We start from the raw sequence: 21,127 nt of genomic DNA on the forward strand, positions 1-21,127 counted from the left end.
AATGGTGATTCCAAGACGGTAAATAATTGAGCAAGTTTCGCAGATGGAAAACAAATAAGTATGGGAAGATTGTGCTGTTATTAGTCTGAGCTGGAGGAAGGCCAAAAAAACACAAAGCTGTAACTGAGGATTATCTTGTGTAGTTTCTAATCTGCAAGGTAATGGTAATACATAGGCTGTGACATCTGGAAATCTTGTGTTGTGTTATAACACAGGAATCACAGTACTTTCTTCAGGGTAATAAAAACACGTTTAAAATATGTGGTGGTTAAATCTTGATACTATTATTACATAGTATTTACAGCAAAGAAACAAGCCCACGATGGTGTTTAAGCTCCCCATGAGACTTCTCCCACCCTTCCTCATCTGGCCTCATTAATATTCCCTTTTATTCCTTTCTCATCGATGTATTTATCTAGTTTGCTCTTAAATGTATCCATGCTATTCACCTCAAAAGCTCCTTGTGCTAGTGAGTTCTACATTCTACCTATACCCTGAGAAAAAGCATTTTTCTGAATTCCCTATTTGATTTATTAGTGCCTACCTTTTGCTTATAGCCCCTAGTTTTGGTCTTGCCCACAATATGTCTTCTCGATATCAATCCCATCACTTTCATAATCTTAAAGGCCTCCATCAGGCCACTGCTCAGCAATCTTTTTTCGAGAGACACGAGCCCCAGCTTGTTCAATCTTTCTTGATCAGTATAACTTCAGTTCTGGTATCATTCTAATAATTTTTTTCCTGCATTTTCTCAAGTGTTTTATATCATTTTTATAATATGGAGAGAGGAACTGTTCAAGCGATGATTAAATCAAGAAATGGTTTATAATCATAGAATGATTACACCACAGGGGGCCATTTAGCCTGCTGTGTCTGTGCTGGCCCTCTGAAGGAGTAATTCATTTATTCCACTCCCCTGACATTTCCCCACAGCCCTGCAAATATTTCCTTTTGGCTAATGATCCAAGTCCCATTTGAAAGCTTCAACTGACTTCATCAGGTGGTTAAATGTAGTGAAGTGACTGAAGCAGACAGCATTTTAGACAATTTTAGGGTTGATGAGTTCAGTTACCTCCCCTTCCTCTGTTGGGGTTGTGTTATTGCTGCCTGCTGTATAACACAACGGGAGTGAAGAGATGTCCAGCAAATGATGTGCATACAAATTTTAGTGCGGCTGTGACATTCTTTTTTAAGATAGTGAGTCATACAATACATTATTTTATCTAATGCACAACATACTATCAGGGTCACTGATTCACAATGATTGAGCAAGTCTTGATTATTATTTTAATTTAGTTTAATTATAGAGCTATTTTTATCAGTTACATTTTTAAGCACAAGCTGCAAAGGAATATGGTAGGGAAGATATTCCATGTTGCAGGTGGAAAGGAGTAGGATGTGGGTACTCCATATCGCAGTATCAGAGAGATGAGAAGGGCTGTGTTGCTTGAGGCTGTTGGGAGGATAGCCTTGTGAGTTGGGAACTGGAATCATGGTCTGTGAGAGGATTCTGAGGTGTGAAGGTCTGGGAGCACTGGAAATGGATTTGTGGGATATCAGGGCACTGGAGGTGATGGTGCTTGGAAGCATTGAAGGGAGTTTGTTGAGAATAGGGAGGATGTTGCATTGTGACAAAATTGGTGTGGTAGGAGTGGGAAAGTAAGTTAAAATACAATCAGCTAAGGTTTAATGTTCAATCCTTGACTCATTAGAAATTATTCAGGCACTGGGCAGATAAAGGCACAACGAGTTCATGATTTCAGTCATATTTTTTGAGTCATGAGTTCATGCTGGAGGGTCAAGTAACTCACCATGGGGAAGGAAAAGAATTGATGGCAGAATGGCCAGTAATACAATGTCAGAAGAAAAGAGTTGACGCTTCGAGTCCTCATGACCCTTCAACAGTTCTGTTGAAGGGTCATGAGGACTCGAAACGTCAACTCTTTTCTTCTCCGCCGATGCTGCCAGACCTGCTGAGTTTTTCCAGGTAATTCTGTTTTTGTTTTGGATTTCCAGCATCCACAGTTTTTTGTTTTTATTTACAATGTCAGAAACCAGCGAGCAAGTCTGCCAGCTTCTCTGTTGGGACAAGGTAGAAATCAAGAATGTGAAGAAACTTGCAAATTTCCCAAAGAAAATAAGAAGAATCATAATAGTTGTAAACTTAAAAATAGAGATCCATAAGTCACGCTATTGCGCACGCAGTCTGAAAAATATCAACATTCTTTTAAGGAAAGTTCACCCAGTTCTTTCCAAAACACAAGAAGGTTTCCTTGTGCTAATGTTTTTTTTTCATGTTATTGCCACTATTCTTATTGTTGTTGGCTTAGAGTGGAACTCACCATTATATCACCTTTCAGCAGCTGGGCTGGCTCTATCGAAATGCAAATTCTGCTCTGATTTTCTGGCCCAACATTACTAAAAAAAAAAGGAAAATCAAAAATGTGATAGGTAGAATGGTTGCACACTACAGAAAGGGGCCATCCAGTTCATCGTGTCAGTTAATTTGACACAAGGGTGATGGTAATAAAACTGAAAAGTAATAAGGTTTACAATTTTGAATGTAAAACTTACTAGATTCCTGATGTGTAGACTGGTTGCATTGCTTGGTAAATCTTTAGAAATGGGCGGCAAACTGTAAAATAAAAAGTGAGAATTTCTAGCCATTAAAACTTTTGATGTTGTTTGCCTGCATCAAATCAAATATCAAAGGATATGGATAAGTATATATTGTCTTTAACATTTGATCTATGGTGTATACTGTCCATCAAATTAGTTTTGCAAAGGAATCTAATGCACAGTAAGTTGAAAAGTAATTTTTTTCCCCATTCCAGTGAAAAGGTTCATTTCTCTTTCTATTCACACACAATGTGACTTAGAGACAGAAGTTTCAAATTTACACTGGCCACAATCCTGGCACTTATGTCACAATCATGAGCACCAGGGCTCTCGACAACTGGCCCAGAGCAGCTACACTGCGTGGGGCCAGCAAAGTACTGCCTGCACAGCTTAGAAATGATCTTGAGTGGCCAGCCACACATGCGAGAAACCCGAATGCAATTTTCCAATGCCAGGACCCAGTGTGCCAGTTTTGAAACTTACACTGGATATGAGAATACAGAGCAACCAGCTCAGTGGAGCCACTGCTATCAGCTTTGCTGCCTCCTTCTCAAGGGGCCTTTGCTTGGGGTGTGTGGCGGCTCAAAGTCACAGAAAAGTCCAGAACAAGTCCGGGATACAGTGAATCCAGGTCCCACCAGAGTCAGAATAGGTGTCTGCTTGAATGCCCAAAAATTGAGCCCCAGATGCCTTTGCTAATCTATAGCATCTACCTCAGTTTCTATGTACTATAGGGAATGATTGGACAGCAGTGAAGGAGAAACATATAGCTGCTGTTTCCAGACCCAATAGAGGTCCAACGTGAACAGAAGTAAGGGGCGAGCAATGCTCCAAAACTTTCCACCAGCCTGTTGACAGAAGTTATTTTTAATCTGCAAGATCTATGACGTGACTACCTGGTGTGACAGTTCCAGGAAATTAAGAACAATCCCAGAATCTTTCAAAAATACTGAAGAATCAGAATTAGCTAACTGTTCTCACTTCGAATAAAGCATTAGTATCATTCATAGTGCTTTCAGCTTTTTTAATTTAGTTGACGGACATTCATCAGTTTTGCCAGTATTAATCATGAGAAATATTTAGCATTTAAACCTCAAACCGATTTTGCATTTTGATCTTCAAAACTTAGTCTCATCTTTTTAAGTTCAGTTTGGCTGTGCACAGTTTTCTGACGAGAAACCAGCTGGTTCTCTCTAACTGATCCTGGCTAAACCAGCTGAAGAATCATGAAGTCTGAGCATCAAGAACTACAGGATAACATGCTCATACTAAAGAGACAATTCTTTTTTAAATTTATTCATGGGATGTGGGTGTTAGTGGCTAGGCCTACATTTATTTCCCATACCTAACTGCCCTTGAGAAGGTAGTGGTGAGCTGCCTCTTGAACTGCTGCAGTCCATGTGGTGTAGGTATACCCACAGTGCATTAGAGAGGGAGTTCCAGGATTTTGACCCAGTGACAGTGAAGGAAAGGCGTGGAAGGGAACTTCCAGGCAGTGGTGTTCATATCTGTCTGCTGCCCTTGTCCTTCTAGATGGTAGCAGTCGTGGGTTTGAAAGGTGCAGTCTAAGAAGCCTTGGTGAGTTGCTGCAGTGCATCGTGGAGATGGTACACACTGCTGCCACTGTGTGTCGGTGGTGGAGGGAGTGAATGTTTGTGGATGTGGTGCCAATCAAGCGGGCTACTTTGTCCTGGATGGTGTCAAGCTTCTTAAGTGTTGGAGTTGCACTCATCCGGGCTACTGAAGAGTATTCCATCAGATTCCTGGCTTATGCCTCATAGATGGTGAACAGGCATTAGAGAGTCAGGAGGTGAGTTACTCACTGTAGGATTCCTAGCCTCTGAGCTGCTCTTGTGGCCACAGTATTTATATGGCAAGTCCACTTCGTTTCTGGTCAATGGTAAACCCTAGGATGTTGGTGGTGGGGAATTCCAGTGATGATGATGTTCCCTCTTGTTGGAGATGGTCATTGCCTGGTTCTTCAGTGGCGTGAATATACTTTGCCACTTGTCAGCCCAAGCCTGGATATTGTCCAGGTCTTGCTGCATTTGGACATGGACTGCTTCAGGATTCATGAATGCTGCTGAACATTGTGCAATCATCAGCAAACATATGATGGAAGGTCAATAATGAAGCAGCTAACGATGGTTGGGCCTAAGACGCTTTTTAATTCAGAAAAAATACTTTATTTCCCATGTCTTGTTCAGAAGGCATTTTAACAACACTGGGTCTGGAGTCACATGGGACAGCAAATTTCTTTCCCTAAACATTAGTGAACTAGCTGGGTTTTTACAACAATCGACATAGTCATCATTAGACTTTTAGTTCCAGATTTTTATTGCATTCAAATTCTACCATCTACGGTGGTGGGATTCAAACTCAGGTTCCCAAAGCATTACTCTGGGTCTCTGGATTACTGGTCCAGTGACAATACCACTACGCCATTACCTCCCCATTGCTACCCTGAGGAACTTCGGTGGTGATGTCCTGGAACTGAGATGAGTTACCTCCAACAACCATAACCTCTTTCCTTTGTGCTCGGTATGACTCCAACCAGTGGAGAGTTTTCCCCCTGATTCCCATTGACTCCAGTTTTGCTGGGGCCCTTGATGCCACAGTCGATCAAATGCTGCCTTGATGTCAAGGGAAATCGCTCTCACCTCACCTCTGGGGTTCAGCTCTCTTGTCCATATTTGAACCAAGGCTGCAATGAGGTCAGGAGCTGAGTGGCCCTGGCAGAATCCAAACTGAGCATCAGTAAGCAAGTTTCTGCTGAGTAAGTGCCATTTGATAGCATTGTTGATGACCCCCTCCATCACTTTACTGATGATGAAGAGTAGACTGATGGGGTGGTAATTGGCCAGGTTGCATTTGTCCTGCTTTTTGTATACAGGACATAGCTGGGCAAGTTTCCACATAGCCGGGTAGAAGCCAGTGTTGTAGCATGGATTGGGGGGGGGGCGGGCTGGTGGGGGTGGTGGTGGTGGTGGTTTGGGCAGCAAGTTCTGGAAGTCTTCAGTACCATTGCCGGAATGTTGCCAGAGTCCATAGCCTTTGTGGTATCCAGTGCCTTCAGCTGTTCCTTGATATCACGTGGAGCGAATCGAGTCGCTGAAGATTGGCATCTATGATGCTGGATATCTCAGGAGGAGGCTGAGATGGATCATCTGTTTGGCACTTCTGGCTGAAGATTTTCACAAATGCTTCAGCCTTGTCTTTTGCACTGATATACCAAAAGTATAAGGGGCTCATCTCGCCCTTTTAACAGTTACATAATTAAATGTCTATTTTCCTATTTTTCACCTATTTCAAAGTATTACCTCCTCCAGTATCAAAGCTGGGAATGCCATGCAAAATGACAAAGTGCAGAAACAAGGGAGTGGTGTTCATTTTCACCGAACCAGACAGCAGACCGTTTAAAAAATGGACATACCTAAGAGGAAGAACACATTGTAAAGTTAGCTTGGCCTGCTGCACTTGTTATTTTCTTTAATCTTTCAAGTAACAAGAATGTATGTACATACAATGTCAAAAATTAACAACTGAGAGATGTAGCGGGTAAAGAGTCACTACAGTCCTTATACAAGGAAGCTGGTGCAGCTTTTCAGAGAACAGGTCCCTTCCAGTCATACAGGATAGGTAATTAGAATGAATTATGAGCAATAGTGATCTCCTGAAATGTGTTTGTTTGGCTTAGGGAGCCAGAAAGCAACTTTGGCATTTTTCTTACATTAGCTACAATTCTTTCTGTTTTTCAGCTGTTCCCAGGAGGAAGATGAGGAGCTGGGTGAACAGTGCCCGAGTTTACATCGTTAAATGTTTGGGGCCAAGTTGATAGGTCTGATGGTCTTTTTTTTTACCTATTTGTCTTATGTAAAAGTACACACATTGATACAAACTGATATTCATCAGGATTTTTAATTACTGTTCAATTACTACACTAAAATAAAACATTAAATATAAAAAGTTGGTTTATTTCAATGCTATAATACAGGAATTTTTCTGTGATCATCTAAAATTTAGTTTTAATTTGTGCTGGTTATAATTCTTTATTTTAGGAGTAGGTAAGGGGTCAAATCTGTGATAAGTGCTTGCTCAGAACATCCGTTTCCTTAAAAAGCCTGGTTCAAAACCTGGATTCATTGTCAGATTTGAGTCAAAGCCTTCCAAGTGATAAGAAGCTATGCTACACATTAGAACAGTTACAAAAAGACTGAACATGTTCTCAACAGGGCCTTCAGTTTTCCCTTTAAGTTATGAAGTTTACTTAAAACCACTGATTTGTTGCTTGAGCTCCAGCCAAAATGTATTACATATGATCATTCGAATTAGGAGCAGGAGTCATTCGGCCCCTCGAGCCTTCTTCACCATTCATTAAGATTGTTAATGCACAATTGCCAGAATGGATACTGATGGCCCAATTTAGAATTTGTGTCCCCATAACATAACTGTAACCCTTCACTCAATGAATTATGCTAAACTAAATGAAACCTGCAACATGAGAATTTTTGAGGCTGTTCCCAAAATGCAAGTCTCCCCAGGTGTTCATAGTTTTGTGACCAGTTTCAGTATTTCAAACCCATAGATCACTGTTTGCTTTGAATGCAGTAGCAACAAAACCTTTTGATACTATAAAAAGACAAAAGAATAAATATAAACTTGCATTATTAGTCAGAAAGTATTGGCTACAATCTGGGAAATTTCCATTTACTGGAAACTGAAAACATGAATGTGGTTTTACTCTGACTTTTCAGGCAAGTTAAAAGGCAACACATTGCCTTAGTACTTGATGCCTGAATCAGACAGGTTCAAAATATTCCATAATGCTATTGATGATTGACCTTTCAGCCTTGGTTGTTGAAGGGAACTGACACTGAGGCTCAGATTCTGCCAGTGTAGCTTCAGATAAGCCTGAAGTCAGTGTCATCTTGGGCACTGCAATTCTGGGTGTGGAACAGCAGAAAGATTACTAGCGCTTTGCTAAAATGCTGCCTATTCTTGAAGCATCCGTATACAAGAGAAAAAATTGTGTCAATCCGTGCCTCATTCTTCCAGCCTTAGTGAAATGTGTCCCTACAGAAAATCATTTACTCGGTATCAAGTTAAAATGAACCCAGATTAACATGACTTTCTCAGTAACTTGCTTTTGAAATTCAAACTGGATAATGGGTTTGCATCTATGTTAAACACCCAGCTGATGAAACAAAATCAAGCATTTTTAAAATACACATCAGCTTCTGCTTTCTAGGCCCATCCTGCACTACCTATTAGGGTCCTGACATGTTGGGCATCAGGGCCTAATAGGGAGTTTTGCATCTTTTAAACATCCAGCCTATGCAAGCACTCAATGCTGCCACACTCAACATGCAAGAGCAGTATCCACTGAACCAGGCCTCTGAGGTCTAGTTTGGTGCAACTCCCCAGCACAAGTCAGGGAGCCCACTTTCAACATGTGAACAGCCCAGGCTTGGAAAGGTGGCAGAAGTCAGTGGGAAACCTTTACGAGAGGAGGTCCTGCCAAACCAGAGATGCTCCAATCAGCAAGTCTGGGTCTGAATTGTTTCTTGTAATTTTAAGAAGCAGATTGCATACAAAAAAAACTTATTTGTGAAATAATAGCCCATTACATGCTAGAAATCTGAAATATAATCATAATATATCTGCATAGGGAACAAAATAAACAATCTTCTAGATTTATGCTGGTATAGAAATGTCATGATAATCTTCAAAGACTCAACTTTTCCTTATAAGCTAGGCCACAATGCTAAGACTACTATTCTCTGAAGTACTGCCAAGACAAGTTATCCTTTGAAGTCCTCACTGGACTGGGTATAGACTTTTCATGTACTAGTTAGTGAGGAAAGGTAAACTATAATATCCAATTAAAGGGTGATGCCGCTTTCCTTAGAATAGTGCTAAATAGTTATCCTTAAATTATAAAAGCAGTCTGTAAACTTTCAGAGCACCATTTCAGGCACAATCAACATTAACATTACTTCAAAATATTTAGAAGTACTGGTTGGTACAATGACCCTTCAATTTGAATGCCAGGTTTATATTATATTACTGAAATAAGAGCCTCCTAGTTGCATTGCTTTTGTGTTAATGAGTTTGATAGTTTCAACCCAGTCTCCAATAGGTAATCAGCAAAGTACAAAACTGTTCTACATGATAATAAATTAGCATCCTCACTCAGAGAAGCTAGAGAATGGCAAGTGTGGAAAATAAAAAACAGCTTTTGATTTTATTCATTTGAGGTTTGGGTGCACTGAGGGTAAGGTAGAAACAGCTTTACTGGAACCAATCCAGGAGTGCTTGAAACTGACACTAGGGGTCTGAAATGTTAACTATCCACTCCCCAGCATCTTAATAACGACAAAAATCTACTTTGAATAGTTATACTGAATATGACTTTCACATTAATACCCCAAAATATTATCTTCACATTTATATGCAGAACCTAGTGAGTAGTTCTGTAATATGAAACTTAAGATGCTGTGGAACTTATCGAGCTATATTCAGGGTTGGAACCCATAACTCGAGTACATGCACAATCCTCCAATTATTTCAATGTCACAAACATAGACTTACTTCTGCCAGTATTGGCATACTAGTGATATCAACAATGCCGTACTTTAAGAGGTCACTTAGGCAACCCTGACAGCACTTAATTTAGTGCCATAGCAAAACAATATGCTTCCAATTCTACTTAGCATGGGAATGCTTAAGAAACTTCACTTCCAATTCTAGATGGGTCTGAAATGACCCAATGGGATCCCTTTAACAAGGTAAGCATGCTTTCTTAAATAGCTCATTTAGTGAAAGCTCATATACTTATTTCATTTAACACAAAGAAGCTTCTAAAAATGCCCTCCACAACAGTGATTAGCTGGCATGCTAAACTTAAAATGGAGATGACAATCTGACACGCAAACACAGAACATCTTATTTATATTCTAAAGTCTCACCAAACACTGTTACGAACACAACTGATTTAAAAAAATTACAAACCGAAATCTCATTGCCCAACAGCAGATTCCAGATTTGATTCCCTTTCCATGCAGAAGAGATTGGTCTCAGATGTGGTAACAATAAGAATGTTACAGCTGCCCTCATTATTTTAGCATGAGGGGAAATAAATCATCATCTCCAGTCTGCTAGGCAGTACACTCTGGTAGGATATCCAGAATCAAATTCAACTGTGATGTTACATTCTCCCCATCTACCATTGTTGAACGAGCTTTTCCAACATTAACTTGCTAGGTTCACCCAAGAAGAGTCATTCAGGTGAGGTACAAAGGGCTGGCAGCACCTATGGAATTGTACCTCAGCATCAATGTTTCAATAGATGAGATAAAACATTAAAATGGAGGGGATAGAAAATACTTATAAACAAAACTGGAGGTAAGGTTTTCCTGGATTTGCTTTTTAAGCATTGTGTTTAGCAAGTTCACTTAACACATTTCTTTGCTAAATAGAGGGCCCCTGTAACTGCTTCATTCACTATCACATGAATATCAGCAGTGTTGATGCTGCACCACTATATTAACTTGACTGTATTTCAACAATTTGCTTTTTTTTATTTACAAGTTTCATTTAAAAAGTGCTGTGTTGGATGAATGTGTTAATGTCGATTAGCCTATTTCTGTGCTATAGATTCTAAGTCACTCTATATAACAGACAGCAGATCAAATTTGGGATGGTATGCATGGCTCAAAGTTCCAACATGTCATGATTTCCTTAAGGAAAGCAGGAGGAGAACATGAATAGTCCTCCTGAGGTCATTTCAGCTGCCCCTCATCACTCTCCAAATGTGTGCACAACCGCTATATATTGAAAACCCACTTAATAGGGAACAAGGGGAAATCAAAAGACCAAAAATGTTAATTTATTTTAATGAAATTCAATGTCAACTCTTTACAGAATAACTGTATCTACTCTGAATTCATCTTTCTTTATAATTAAGATGGTGGAGGTAAAACGTCATCCTGTCTGCTTGACTCCCTGCAACATTAAATTCTACTTTGAACCAAGAAGGTTCTAATTTTGTTCTTCATCTCCACTTCAAGAAAGCACTAAAGTAACTGATTAAAGATTTGACAACAGGACAAACTATTAATGATAAATAAAAACTCAATTGGGATTAAATAAAACAAGTGCACAGACTTACCGCTTTTGTGATGGCTGCATTAAGGCAGAAACTTTATCATCATAGAACTTCTTCATAGCAAACCTGTCAAGAGCTTGATCAGCACTGTAACAATAAAAGGTTCAGAAGAGTGACATCTGAATAACCAGCAGCTGACAACACAGGGAAAAATGAATGCTGAAGAGACAGAACAGTTAGAAAGTCAGAGAAGACTGCTGTTCAGGTTGATGGCAGAAAAAATAGGCAATTGATGGGGAACATGTCATTTGCCTAACATCTCTTTTAGTAGGTTTCTGTTGTGCAGCATCAGGTAGGTATGAAGGGTTTAAATCTTTAAAATGAGATGGGTGAAGTGAAAAATGAAGTGTAAAGTTAATGAGTTCTACAGGCAAACAAAAAAACTTTGCACTTTCATTTCAAAAGCTCAGATGGGAAAGAAAATGAGCCTTTGACATTATAAAGACTGACCAAACTCTGGAAAACTAAGAGCATCATTCAGTTTGAGATAAAAAAAACAAAAACAGAATTACCTGGAAAAACTCAGCAGGTCTGGCAGCATCGGCGGAGAAGAAAAGAGTTGACGTTTCGAGCCCTCATGACCCTTCGACAGAACTTGAGTTCGAGTCCAAGCTGCTTGGACTCGAACTCAAGTTCTGTCGAAGGGTCATGAGGACTCGAAATGTCAACTCTTTTCTTCTCCGCCGATGCTGCCAGACCTGCTGAGTTTTTCCAGGTAATTCTGTTTTTGTTTTTTTTTGGATTTCCAGCATCCGCAGTTTTTTTGTTTTAATTCAGTTTGAGATTGTTACCTTGCAGAAATGTTGGTGAAGTGCATGTAAGATGAAATAACCACTCCGATTCTCCCTTTGCCTCCCTAGAGAAAAGAAATCACACAGGTGAAACACAGTTTCTGATTACCACCCAAAAGAAAGACCACAAAACAAAATGCATTAGCCGCCCCCATCATTTGTCACAGCTGATGTTTACAAGATTAAAGGAGTATGCACAAGATCAAGCTGGATGATCTTGTTTACCCAAGTTCAATTGTGGATGGAAAGTTTCTCACATGGTCGTGTCTTTTGCAACAAGACTATGATTAAAAAGTCTACACCATTGCAATGATTATTATTGAGTCAGGATTAAGTGAACACTAAAAATTAATTTTTCTGTCAAATGAACAGGTGATTTCCCAGGAGAGTTAATTCCCCATTATGAGAAACATTGCTCTATTATAGCTGACTTTGTTATTTTAGAGTCGCAATAGCTTAGAGATTTTATGCTACATGTCCAACTGCTGACCTGGAAACAGGATGAAATGAGTAATCTCAACATGAAAGTATTCACTTAACTGAACAACTTTAAATGTTATCTGATTTTAATAGGACTGAACGTCCAAAGCTTTCACTCAAAGAAAAGAACTCCTGCTTTTAACATAATTAGAAATTAGCTCTGGTTTCCATATTCTAGGAAATTGCACCATTTCTACGCCTGCTTACGAGCTGTTCATGAGATTTTGCCTGAAATCTCTTAAACAGTTTCAGGTATTTTATACAGGTCAGAGTTTACATATTTCTGAACTTTGCTCCTTTATTATTTCAAATTCAGATCAAAGCCGAGAAATGCAGCTTTTGCACTAGCTTGCCTGCTCTAAGGTGCGGGCTTTTGCTGGGATGAAGCACCAAGAGTGGTGGTGTCAAGCTGAAATGACCATTCTTCATCTGTGAACCTAGATGGCAGGTTATTTGACCCTGGATGTCATCACAGCTAAACTTGCATTTTTATTACATTTTGTACTCACATTTAACAGGGCCAAAATCAAAAGTGGGAATGATGGCTAATTACCACCCTTCCCTTTATCAACTGAGGTGTTCAAGCCAACTGAAATTAGTTAATATTGGCTGAGTACTGTCTGCTAGGCTAACTAGCAAGCCCTTCTTCAAATTTTTGGATGTATCCAGCGTAGTTTTTTCTAAGTGCAATGCTTCAATATAAAATACAAATCTAAATATACAATTAGCTCAGCTTTCTTATTTAAAACTTTCAACACAACATTCAATGCACAACTAGCTATACCAAAATACCCCCAAGAAAAGCAGAACATTTGGAAGTGTAATTATTTTAGGTAAAATATATGCTTGCACTGAAAGCTATATAGCTTTATTTGAAATTGTTCATCAAATTGTTAATCTGCCAAAGTATTAAATGCATGTATAATTAAGGAAAAAGTCAATTGACTTCACCGGCACTTCAGCTAATCTTGTCATTGGCACATGGACAGATCAAGTAGATTCAGTGTCATTTTCAGTCAGCTGCAGCTTGATCCAGAGATAGCATATTTGGTGAGCCATATTACATCTGCCACTCGCAATTTCTAGATGGTGGACACCTCCTGACTCACCAAAACCTGTCCATTATCTAAAAGATAAACTCAGGAGGATGATATTCTCCACTTGTCTGGATGAGTGCAGCTCCAACAACACCTAAGAAGCTCGACACTGTCCAGACCAAAGCTGCCTGCTTGACTAGCACCCCATCCACCAACGTAAGCATTCATTCCCTTTACCACCAACGCATAGTGGCAGCTGGGTACACAAGATGCACTGCAGCAACTCACCAAGGCTCCTTCAATAGCACCTTCCAAGCCCTTCTACCAACCAGGAGGACAAGGGCAGCAAATGTATGGGAACACTACTCAACTGCAAGTTCCCCTCCAAGTCAGACAGCATCCTAACTTGGAACTATATCACCATTCATTCACTGTTGTGAATCCTGGAACTCTCTTCCTAATATCACTTTAGATGTTCCTACAACATATAAACTGCAACAGTTCAAGAAGATAGCACATCCCCACCTTCTCAAGGGCAAGTAGGGATGGACAATAAATGCTGGCCTAGCCAACAATGCCCACAGCCCGTGAACAAATATTGAAAAAAGAGCCAGGGTGAGAGAAAAGTAGCACAGGGTCTGGCTGAATTAAGAAGCCACTCACCTAATATTTAATTAAACACTTTTTATGGTTTAAAAGTCTTAGAATTTTGATTGCGTGACACATCCCAACAATGCAAATATTTTCCAACTCTAGTTCAAATCTCCTATTATAAAAATTCTGTTTCAAACAAGATATTTCTTGACAAACTAATTATGCCTTTCTTCCAAATTCAAATATGGATTTGTGCTTTTCTGGAACACAGACCTATAGAGGTGTCGTATTTTCAAAATTATAAAGGGCAAGAATGAGCAAATAAAAACCTCCCAAACAAAAAAATCATAAATATTTGAATTACAAATTTAGATTAGGCAAGCCCTAACATCCAGTCTTAACCAGGTGAGATATATCTCAGTTCATTTGTTTGGAAAATCTGAGGCATGCTGCCAAATATTTCCTTGTTGAATGGATCCGATCTATGCATGTTGTCCTGTAAAAGGGAATGACAGTAAGAATGATTGTAAGAAGGCGGTCTAGCATTCCAGGAAAAGATGATCTATCATCACAGCATTTGCTTAGTTCCTTATGTGCATGAGCAGTTCCCCATTCAATGCAACTTAATTATTAAATAGGATTATCACGCTGCCAATGATTTTATTTTCCCTCTTTATCAAGCAACTGTTCAATTTAACTGGTTTATTCTCTCTGAAACTGATATTGTATATGCGTAAACAGATGGAAGACTGCAATGGGAAATCCTCTGGGGCTTAAAGACTTTCATGTCACATAAGAAAAAGAACAGTGGGTGGCATCACTCACTATTTCTCCATCACAAGGATTGTGATGACAGGGTAAGTAAAAGAGGGGTCTGGGGAGAAAAAATAAAAGGATCACACTGATTCTCACTTTATTGCTCAACTGTAGACTGGGGTAGGGTTTGGGCATGCTAGCAGCCTACAGTACACATTGGGCTGCATCTTCCGGTCAGCGAGCAGGGAGCAGGGCCCACTCACCGACACGTAAGATGATGCAGGATAAGGTCGGTTGGAACTCCCATCGTCACCCTGCATCATTTACATTCTCAGGTCAGCGGGTGCACAACCGAGTCAGCTGTGTGCCCTATTAAGGCCATTAAAAAATTAATTGGAATTATTAATGGACCTGCCCATCCAGCCTCAAGGTTGGTGGGCAGGCTGGGAGCCCCGGCGTGCTTCTGAAAAAACATGAAACCTCATCCACGGGGGGGGATGAGGTTTCATGTGGGATTTAAAAATTTCAGAATATTTTAAAATAAAAGTTATGGACATGCCCCAACTCGTGACAGTGTCACATGAGGGGACATGGCAGCTAAATTTTTTTCTCATATTTATTTAATGTTTCAAACCTGAGCTGATCTCCCTGAGGCAGCACTTTGCCTCAGGGAGATCTGTGTCCGCGAAAGAGCACACTCTTGGCTCAGGGAATCTCCCCTCCACTGGCGGACGTCATGCTGGGCGGACCATTATTGGCCAGCCCATGTAAAATGGCGGCGGCGCCCCTCCAATCAGGGGCGCCGATCGGGAACCCGCTTGCACGCATCCCTCCCCCCCCAACTGCCCGGGGGGGAAATGTTGCCCATTGTGAAACTGACATTCTTCCCGTATGAGCCTTCACTATGAAGTATCTGCAGGTTATTCAGTTTTGAGGCATTACCAGCAAAGCTCAGCTGTGTCCTCACTGAACATGAATACACTTTCGATCATAAAATCACAATCCAGCTGTTCTTTTATCTTTTTATTAGCAGTGACACTGGAACTGTTCTGATTTATACCATGTACTAATAAAGTGACAGATTTTCAGATTTATATTTCTGCATGATTTGTTTCTCATTTGTGCAAATTATAACTTTGTAGGTGCTGAAGAAAAAAGAAACAATAGCATGAAGTGCCCAAATTGGTACTTTAATCTTTTATTTTAATTGGTCACACAGGCACCAAATGCTAACTTTAATTGGAGATTGAACCAGACTGAATAAACACACACAAAAGACTTGCCATAGACACAGCACTACATATGACTTATGGTCCCTGCAACTTAGTGTTCCGTGCATTGCCTTAGCCAGCTTACCAGTTATCCAACTGTATCACATCTAACTTCTACTACATCTTCCAAATTCAGTGATATCTGAGAGGAGGGTTTAAAATTTAAATCAGGCTCCCCAAATTACTCTGCTCAGAAGTCCAGGCAGTGACAAAAATCAGTTACAACTCGAAAAGAGGAGGGGGTGAGACTGTGGGCTGCTTAATTACAGTGTTCCCATGAAAGCTAATACAAAAAGTGAGGAGAATAGATTGCTATAGCAGACAACAGAACAGGGGGTGGAACATTATTCCCAAGATGGTATTGCTGGAGAACATATAACGATTGTACATTCTTGAAAGGTCGCACCTCTCGTACGTCACTGACTTGGAAATCTAAGGTTTGCCCCATGAGTCTGTTACCAATTCTGACTTTTAGCATAGCATTCCACCAAAAATCAGATTATTTGCATTATATCCTCACTCTCCCAAGGCATTTAACAGGTTGTGCACTGGAAATTAATTTAAAAATTGCTCACAAAGTAATAGGAAAACAGCTAGGATCATGCAGAAATTATCTTTTTTGTGCCTACATTTCTTCCCTTCATGCAAACTTGGGCACATATTTTAAACGGACATTTGATCAGTCGTCTTCGCTGAGCTTTCTTTTGGAGATGTTAAATGAAGACCCTCCCTGCCTGTTCTGCAGGTTCAAGTAGATATTAATGATTCTACAGCACTTTAAGGAAAAAAGGAATTCAACCAGTGCCATGAACGTTCTCTCTTCAATCAATAGCACAATGAGATTAACCTTCCTGCAGTTTGTGGGACCTTGCAAAGTGTGAAGTGGCTTCAGTATTTGCCTGCAGAACAGGTCAGGAACTAAGGCCGGGATTTTCCGTCCCTGTCCCGAGTGGGACCTGCCGCGGGCGAGGCGGTGCCCCAGCCAGAAGTCCATTGACTTACGGCGGGACTGGAGGATCGCAGCGACAGCTGGGTGCAGAAAATCCCTAAAACTCCAACTGTGCAGAAAGGAAACACCTCCAGCATTATGACACCACTAAACAATATCTTCCCCTGCCCTTTCAGCATTCCAAGGAGACTGTTCCCTCCACAACAGCTTGGTCCACTCTTCAATCACCTCCAACATCTTCCCTTACAAGCACAAGAGATGCAAAACCTACCCTCTTATGCCTTTCCTTCCCACTGTCCAGGGCCCCAATTGCTCCTTCCAGGTGAAACAGTGATTTACTTGTACACCTTTCATTTTAGTACACTGTATTCGGTGCTCACAATACATTCATATGACCAAAGGCAGGTTAGGCGATTACTCCGGTCCACAAGCAGGAACTCAAGCTACTGGTTGTTATTTAAGTTCTATCCCACTTTGGCCTACACTGTTCTAAGGTCAACGTGAGCATGAGGAACAGCAGCTCATCTTCTGTTTAGGCACTTTTAAGCCTTTAGAACTCAACATCGAGTTCAATAATTTAAATAATTTGTAACCTTTGCTCACTAATTTTTTAAAAGTACATGTCAGGTGTTAGCAATGATTCTGCTGTTGCTTTTTACATTTCTTTGTTTCCTTCTGCCTTACACCATCATTCTTTTGTCATTTAATTGCCCTTTATCTGCCACCCTATTACAGATCTTTTTTCTTCTCTCCCTTTCCCTGCGTCTGCGCTTGTTTAACAGCTGTTAGCCATTAAATTTCTTTTCCCATTCTGATGGAAGCTCATGGACCTGAAATATTAACTGTGTTTCTCTCTCCACCGATGCCACTCAACCTGCCAAGTATTTCCAGCATTTTCTGTTTTTATTCAGATGTTCAGCATCTCCAGCATTTTACTTTTGTAGTAGTGTTAATTATCATAGTGGATTTCCAGCTCCACTAAAAGGAGGAAACTATGAGACACTGATGCTAATAATTGATCAGTGTGTGAATAGGAGAGGATCATATGACTCGCAAAACTACCAGGAGAAACCTTTAAAAGTGATTTTCCCGACAATACTCCCTTTAAAGAGAATTTATCTAACTCATTGTATGGTAAAAGGAGAACAATGAAGAATTTACCATTTTTCTAAGAATTCAAACAAAGACAGGTACTAAACAAATGAATGTGAAATTTAGATTTAACATCTTATGATAAAAGTTAATTTAAGCAAGTACAGTTAAACCTACAAAAAATAACATCTCGACCTTTATGTAATAGGTCATTCTACTCCGCTGAATACTCATTTAATTTCATAAACTGCACAAACAAGATGCTTTGCCAAGTGCCCTGAGCCACGTGCTGTGATCTCAATAATACAGCCATATTCGGCTCTGCAGCCGCGCCATCAAATGCTGTAGCTTATACAATGAAATTTCCAAAGCACTTTGACACATTAGAAAAAATAGGTGCCAGTTTTGTAATGAGTCAGAATTCTTTGGAAAGTTTAACAGCACACCTACAGATCTGTGAAGTGTACAGCACATGAAAGGTGTTGGAAATCTGGGCCTCTGTCTCTCAAAAGGCTACTGTGAAGACTTGAGATGGCTAGATTTTTGTTAGGTAAGGTTATGAAGGCAGGATAAAAGAGAAGTACATATCATGCATGATCTAATGGCATGGTGGAACAGGCACGAGGGCCTGAATGGCCTACTCCTGTTGTTATGTTTCTATTTCCTACATAATTATTGTAAATGACAATCTGATGGTAAAAAATGTAATTGCCAACTGGATTTCACATTTGAGGTTTTTTTGTGATTGAATGAGATATGATTCTCCCAATGCCCTGAATTGAGAGGGCAATTCTCAACTGAACCATATGGATGAGGTTTCAGGCCTAAGTCCTAGCCTCTTTCCAGTTGGCTGAGTTCAACTGGAGGTCGTAAAAAGATTGTTACATTTAACATCAGCAATTTTGGGCAAGGGCTGGTTGGATGGGGGAAGGGAGGTAGGAAATCAGCTAGGGTTCTCACAAATAATTGCCAGACATCTTAACTGGAAAAGAGTTTGTAGGGAGAGAATAAAGCTTCCCTTCATGCTCGTTATGTTGAAAAATGCATCAACGTTCACTGAATGGACTCGTACAAGAAGGCTACGAATTAGGGCAAATGTGAAAGCATAAATTACACTTCAGAAGAATATGAAATTGCCAATAAAAGGTTACAGGAAATTACCTCAAAAAGCTTGTTTTAATATCCACAAGGGCAGAATTTTCTGCCTGTCAGTCAGGCCGTGCAAGAGGGGGTGAGGGCAGGCGTGGAACCGATCGCCACCCGCGATCAGGTCCATGCTGCCATGTTACGCGGGTGGGCCAATTAAGGCCCGCCCAGCGTGAAACACAGCTCCCAAGGACTGTGGGAGTGGGCAGGCGGGATTGCAACGACCGCCAGGTCCAATGGCAACCCGGCGGCCCGTTTAAAGTACTCCTGCAACCTTGCAAAAGTTGTCAAACATGGCCAGCAGAAGGTTTCCCCAGCGCACTGCTGGTGAGCAGGCCTGGCAGGAGGGGAGGGCAGGGGGGCAATTCGTCCCTCGTTTCTCAGACGATTGCCTTGCTTCCCTGCTCAGGGAGGTGGCAGCACTGCAGAAGGTCCCCATGCCCAGGGATGGGAGGAGGAGGCCTCCCCCACATGACCAAACATGCCTGGGAGGAGGTGGCGGAGGTGGTGAGCTCCCGTGACGTGATGCAACGCACCTGGATCCAGTGTCACAAGCATTTTAATGACCCTTTGCGCTCTGGAAGGGTGAGCACCATGTTGCCATTGGTCACTTAACCCAGCAGGTAGGCTTTCCCCGCTGGCCACCCCACCGCCGCCGACCCCCCCCACCCCCCAAACTCTGAGTGTAGTGACTGCTTTGAATCATTGACGGCATATGTCCTTCGCTGGGTGGGCCAGCAGATACTGATTAGGCCAGCCTGGGAGGGTGGTGATGAGATGGGTTCCGCATCCGCAGCATGTAGTACATAGACACCCATATTACAGTTTTGGGGGCAACCTGGAGGATCTGCACCTAGACAGAGTGCTGGAACTGCAAAACATGTCAAAATCAGGGTGCTAACATGCTGGGAAGGGAGCTTCCAGGTGGCATGGCACCGATCCATCTGCTGCCCTTTGTGTTCCATGTGCTTGCGCCTCCTTGATTTGCAAGGTTAGACCGTGTGGTGCCAAATGTGACGTAGGCTGCATTTGGCCAAGCGGAGGAGGGGGGGACAGGCCCGGCATCTTTGTGTGAGTGTTTGGCAGCAGCGGGGTGAGGAGGCACTGGAGCCCTGCAATGATCCATTCTGGTTGGGGTGGGACGGCAGCGAAGAGATTCCAGGTACAAGTTGCACTAATCAATGCTCTTCTCTCCTTTTCAGGAGAAGGATGCTCATAATGCTGCCGAGCGGGTGAGGACTGGCAGAGGGCCGACCCAGTCGGCCATCATTACCAGGTTCAAGCAGGAGGCCCTCGATCTGGAGAGGCACCATGCGCCCAGGTCCACCAGTGTCAGTGAGGCTGGGGTGCCACGGGCAGGTATGTATGCCCAGTACTGAGGACACCATGAGTGTCCCAGCAGCCATGGCACTGCTGAATGTTCAGTGATTGAAGTTTGCAACATTGCTTGACCATTGCTTATGGAAGGATGAGCGCATAATGATCCGGGGAACAGGGATGCACATCGACACTGTCTCCATGTTAACTAATCAAATGTCCTTCTTCCTCCTTTCAGCATCAGGCCCTGGAGGAAGAGGCACAGGGACCCCCTCTCACACCTGAGGGCCCTGAAGTCTCTGACCCACCAGCGTCACACCATCTCTGCCAGGCAGGCACCAGCGCAGATACTAGCACCTCGGTGGGAATTAGATCATCGGCTAATGTCCCGGGGCACAGCAATGAGGGCACTTCACAGTTGCTGGAGGAGCTGGTGGAGACAGAGTGTGCCCATGACACCAGCAGAGGAAGGCAGGGTACCTGGCACATGCTCAGTTGGTGGCTGATGATGTGCCTCTGGAATTGTCCATGTGGCAGCAAATGCTGGAAGTCCAGCAGGGTGTGTGGGAGGATATGGTGGTGATACATGATGCTATGCTTGGTTTGGTCTCGGTGGTGGGAGCGCACGCGGACCCTCACCAATGCAAAGAGCCTCATGGCCGAGGGCCATGTGCCCTCCATGGAGAGAGTGGCGAGGCTCCTCCAGGAGACCAATCAGGACTTCCCGGGGATGCACTCTGACCAGTAAGCCCTCGCATCGGCAGTGATCTCAGCTGGTCAGAGCCAGTGTGGGAGATGGTCTGGACACCAAGTTTCCCAACTCGATGCCCATCCCTCTATGGTGAGCAGGGAGGTCTGAAGCAACATCACGTTGGTGCAGTAGCTGTCTGTCATCTCTGCGGGGTCCG

At 41.9% G+C, this 21,127-nt stretch overlaps 1 protein-coding gene across 8 annotated transcripts in view; it reads right to left on the reverse strand.

Annotated features, from left to right (window-relative positions):
* LOC121276097 (tensin-3-like) overlaps nucleotides 1-21,127 on the reverse strand; it is a 488,964-nt gene that overhangs the window by 130,504 nt on the left and 337,333 nt on the right. For all 8 annotated transcript variants that reach the window (XM_041184035.1, XM_041184034.1, XM_041184037.1 and 5 more), the window contains 5 exons: nucleotides 11,578-11,642; nucleotides 10,790-10,873; nucleotides 5,940-6,052; nucleotides 2,575-2,635; nucleotides 2,343-2,418 (listed from right to left, as the gene is read on the reverse strand). In XM_041184035.1, the coding sequence (XP_041039969.1) occupies nucleotides 2,343-2,418; nucleotides 2,575-2,635; nucleotides 5,940-6,052; nucleotides 10,790-10,873; nucleotides 11,578-11,642 (399 nt within the window). The remainder of the gene's footprint in view (nucleotides 1-2,342; nucleotides 2,419-2,574; nucleotides 2,636-5,939; nucleotides 6,053-10,789; nucleotides 10,874-11,577; nucleotides 11,643-21,127) is intronic.

This window comes from Carcharodon carcharias, chromosome 3 (genome assembly GCF_017639515.1).
Source record: "Carcharodon carcharias isolate sCarCar2 chromosome 3, sCarCar2.pri, whole genome shotgun sequence".
NCBI classification, from domain to species: Eukaryota; Metazoa; Chordata; class Chondrichthyes; order Lamniformes; family Lamnidae; genus Carcharodon; species Carcharodon carcharias.